The 4,541-nt window shown below is 57.7% G+C and overlaps 1 protein-coding gene across 1 annotated transcript in view; it reads right to left on the bottom strand.

Moving 5' to 3' along the window:
• TTLL4 (tubulin tyrosine ligase-like family, member 4) overlaps nucleotides 1–2,267 on the bottom strand; it is a 20,182-nt gene extending 17,915 nt beyond the window's left edge. The window contains exons 1-2 of the mRNA XM_009324847.1: nucleotides 955–2,267; nucleotides 141–250 (exon numbers count right to left, since the gene is read on the bottom strand). Of these exons, the coding sequence (XP_009323122.1) occupies nucleotides 141–250; nucleotides 955–2,267 (1,423 nt within the window). The remainder of the gene's footprint in view (nucleotides 1–140; nucleotides 251–954) is intronic.
• Between the last annotated feature and the right edge of the window lie 2,274 nt (nucleotides 2,268–4,541).

The following is a 4,541-nucleotide window of genomic DNA, read 5'->3' as shown; positions in this document are numbered from 1 at the left end:
ACATTCTCTAGGTCATCCTGAAATGACAGCATGAATGTAAGACAGGAGGGCAGCTGTGCTCACCCCCAGCTCCCAGACGTCCCCCACACTCCCCACCTCGAGGCACGGAGCACAGCCCTCCCCAGGGAACCAGCACTCACTGTCCTCGTCCTCCTCCTGACTGCAGCTCTCCTCCAGGCCATCAGGAAGTTCTTCCTCCGCTTCATCCTGGGGATGGCTTGGCTCCAGCAGCGACTGCTCAGCAGTGACACTGGGACAAAGGACATCACATCAGAAGGAGTAGCATGTGCTTTCTGGGGCCAAAAGACCCCCAAGCCCATGAGGCAGCATGAGATAATGTGGGCAGGGGAGTGACAGCACTGCCCTCCCCGGTGATGATGTACAAGCACTCATCCCAAGCTAGCAAGATAGAGAGGCCCCAGGGCACCCTGAGAGGGAACATTTTCCAGAGCAGCCAGAAAGAAAGAGGCACAAGGCCACCCTCTCCCAGCAGGAGAGCAGGAGCAGGAGCTCTGTGTCCTTGCGCCCTCCCTGTCCTGCATCAGCTCCGCCCTCCTTTAGGAACCCATGTCTCTGCCCAGGAAAGCCTTGTTGGACCTGGCTCGACAGCAAGCTTCACCCAACATACGTGCAGAGCCTGCCGCAGCAGACAGGGCCCTGTGACTGTGCGGGGAGTGAGCTAGAAATGCCACACAGCAATTCCACGCCGTGGCTGAAGGAGAAGGTGGAAGGGCTCGGAGCCACCCCGAATGCCTGCATCAAGCTGGGGACGGCAGGAAGGCTCCCCCTGCACCAGGATGCCACAGATGGGTTTTGCTCAGGGACACAGCCCATGGTTATCCTTACGGCCACCCCCATAGTGCCCACAGTGCATCCTCTCCCAACACACATAGATGCAAGAGCCAGCCCAGCCCATCCTGCCACAGCCTCCCTCCTCCTCCTGGCTCTACTTACTCAAGCTTTCCCGGGAGCACAGCCTGGACCCATTTCTCCTCTTTCTCCAGCTGGATGGAGGACATCTGAGTTGCCACTTCGGAGACGGCAGCGAGGTGCGGAGGCTCTGCTCTCGCCACCCGGTCCCCGCCGCACGGGCTCATCATGCTCACAAACTGGCAGTCGGTGCTGCAGTCAGGAGAGCGAGCGCGCGAGGCCAAGAGATGGACGCTGATACGCTTAGTGCAGACGACAGCACCATCGGTGCCTATAAGGCTCGAGTTACCGTTAAGGCGACGGTTACCCAGCTCCAAGTTCAGGGGAGCGATGGTTTCTTTTGGGGTGAGCTGTGCTATGATGTGCTGCCCCCACCTGCTGTTCCAGTTGGACAGGCTGCCCACGTCCGTAAGGCCAGAGCTTTTGACTTCGCGTCCAAAGCCGTTGCATGTGGCAGTCTGTTCGGCCAGCTGCTGCACAGCCTCCGTGAGGCTGATCTCCGGCTCCTTCTCTTTTAAGCTGTGCACTCTCCTCTCAGCATCCTCACGCAAGCACCGGTCCTTTCTGAGGATCGCACTGCTGGGCACAAGGGTCAGGGAGGGGACCGCAGTTTGCTCCAACACAAGGTCGTTGCTTTTCACGGCTCCGTTGACCAGGCTGCCAGGGGAGCTCTCTTCATCGTCCCCGGAGTGGGGCCACGAGGCAGCGGGGAAGCTGTGGGTGTTTTTCACCTTCTTGATCTCCAGTGACTGCAGTAAAGGCACTTTAGCACTGCTTGGCCGTAGGAAGGAGTTGTTATTGAGCACTGGTCTATAGGAGCTGGAAGCCTGCCGACCTGAGCTGAGGGCAGAGCCTTTGACCCCAGTCCCAGAGTGCTCCTCCGCCAGCGCAGGCAGCAGGCAGGGCTCCATGAGCAAGGAAGACATCACCCTTCCCGTGGCAGGGCTGGTGTCCCGAGGGCTTCGGAAAGGAAACCTGTAGGGCTTGGGTCTGAGGCAGGAGCGTCGGTAGAGCAGAGCGCTCCCGCCCAGGTCCAGGCAGGGCTGGGCCAAGGGCAGGCTTGTGAGGGCGTCTTCACCAGGGTGTGTGTGGCATAGTGACGGTGGGCACAAGGAGCAGGATTGCTGCAAAGGGATCCCTGAGGGCAGCAGGCTGCGATCCTGGAAAGCACTCACATACTTCTTCTCTAAATTCCAGATGGTTTTCGCCTGCTGCTGAGCGAGGTGCCAGGCCCGGCGCCGCTGAGCTCTCCCTGCCAGAAGGGTGCCTGACTCAAGCCCGACACTCTTCTCCTGTTTGGGGCCCAGATTAGCGCGTTCTGGTCCTGCAGAGGCCATGTGGAGCCATAGCACATGAGACACGAGCGAGTCAGTCATCTACAGCAGCATCTTTGCTGGCCTGAAACAAGACGACAGCATGAAAAGCACTGTTAGCCCAGCAGGGCAAAGCATCCAGCCCAGTACCCCAGGAGGGGAGCAGGGCAAGCTGCTTTCCCTGCAGGATGAAAAACCACGTCTCAATCTGCTGAGCTCCCGAGAGTCTCCTGGGACCAAGTCAAAGGAAGAGCTGGCGTCTCACATGAAACCAGGGGATGTGAAGGACAACTTAGGGACGGCCCTGGGTAAAGTGCCATCCGCAGGAAAGCTTGTACCCTGCAAACACGCAGGGGTGCCTGGCTGCCAGCCAGGGCCACAGGGCAGCAGCCCCAGCACAGCAGCCCTGGCTGCAAGGAGAGACCACCTGCCCACCTACCTTGGACCCGGCACGGCAGCCAGAGCCCTCTCCCATGGGTCTGCATCTCCAGACTACACCATGTGCTCCACTACCAGCTCTCCCGACTCCACCGCAAGCCCCAGAACATCTGCTTCTTTTTCTTCTCCCCACTCCTTAAAGCTTCAGCTCCCAAGGTCACACAACTAGGCGAGAACCTCAGCCCTTGCTTTTAAAAGGAACACATTTCTCACTTTTGTAACCCCATGGAAAAGCTCAGTGAGGGCTGAGGGCATCCTAAAAAGCTCAGGACTGAGAAGGCAGCAAGGAGCAAACGCAGGGCTGTTCTAACATCAACACCTCAGTTTCCAGCAGAGACTGGCAGTACCGCACACACACATTCCTCCCCATGGCAGTCCTACAGAAAAGACTCTTGCAAGGAGCAGCTGGCAGACCACAGAGCTACAGAAGTAGGTGTCCTGAATCCTCCTAAAATTAACTATTGCACCATGCCTGTAAAATCCTCTTGCCTGGGGAGAAGGGAAAGACAAACCATGCGCCAGGTATTTGTCTTGCTTTAACACATGCCTGGAGGGCCCCTAGATACAGCCGCGATAGGAATTTGTATCCCAAGCAGGCTGGCTGGCTGGCTTGCTCTTCCACCTTCCAGCTCTCACAAGCTTGCACATTTAAAAAAAAGTATGAAAAGAAGGGTAAGCAGAGCATCAACCATCACCCTCTTAGTTTTCTTGCAATACACATACACACTCCTTTCTCACTTGAAAATCAAGCCTTGGCTGCAGTAGTTAGCATAACTAGAAGACCCCGGGGTTGCTCCGTAGCACCATGACAGTGGCTCACGCCCACCACAGGGCTGGGTCAGACAGACCTACACCCCGCACACCTACACCCACCAGGCCTTCTCAACCTGTGAATCAGGTCCTAGTCTCTAGCGCACATCAGGTCAGCAGCATCCCAGCCAGAGGCTGTATGAGGTGCGAATGTCCCACGCAAGATCCCAGAGGAGCCATACATCCTCAAGGAGAGCTGCTGCCCTGCCATGCTCTGCTAGGAAGTATGGAAGGGGTCAGGTCCGCTCCATGCCCATAGCTGCACTGCTCGTTAGCGCTTGTACAGTCACGCTGAACTCTCCCGATGAGGACGGGGCAGCTGCATCCCTCTGCGAGCTGCAGCCCAGAGGGGCTCCGAGGCCCGGGGAAGGGAATCCCATGCGCCATACACAACTGAGCTGTACCGCACTCTCCGATTGCTACCCGATCCGTGCCCAGCAGCAAACCTGGCCATGTTGTGACATTCACAGCGATTAGCACAGAGCGAAGAGGCTGCGGCTCAGATGCCGCCACCTGCCCGGCTCAAATTTCCCCCAGTAAACAAGCGAGAGAAGCTCGGCTTCCGCACGCCATCCCTCGAGATGCACCCAGGTCGCAAGCGTGCTCCAACCACAAAGCGACCCTAGCACACCAGCGAACGTAGATGTGAAAAAGCAAAATAAAAATACAAGGAGTGAATGAAAGCGTCCCCGATGTCCCTGCCTAGAGGGGACTGTCACTGCAGCATCACCGCACGCGCGCTGCCAGCTTGGCCACCTCCCACGCTCTCACCCTGTGAGAGCTGTGAATGACTTTGCAAAACCAGCCTGCAGTGAAAGTCACCCGTGCCTCGTCTCCACCCAGCTTTACAGCTATCAGTGGATCATCCTGCTATAAAAATAAAAGTAATTTGGCCTAATGAAGCTGTAACAAGGGACGTGAATCCTACAGCCGGCTTAGACGCGGGTGTGAGTATGCCAGCAGAAGCCCTGCGTGACCCCGCTCTGGAGTAAGTGACAATGGCGGCACAGATGCGACCAGCACAGGCATGGGGGCACCGCCCGCAGCCGC

The sequence above is a fragment of the Pygoscelis adeliae genome, unplaced genomic scaffold (genome assembly GCF_000699105.1).
Source record: "Pygoscelis adeliae isolate BGI_AS28 unplaced genomic scaffold, ASM69910v1 Scaffold346, whole genome shotgun sequence".
Taxonomy (NCBI): domain Eukaryota; kingdom Metazoa; phylum Chordata; class Aves; order Sphenisciformes; family Spheniscidae; genus Pygoscelis; species Pygoscelis adeliae.
Note: the sequence above shows the minus strand (reverse complement) of the source record. Positions and strands in the feature narration are given on the sequence as shown.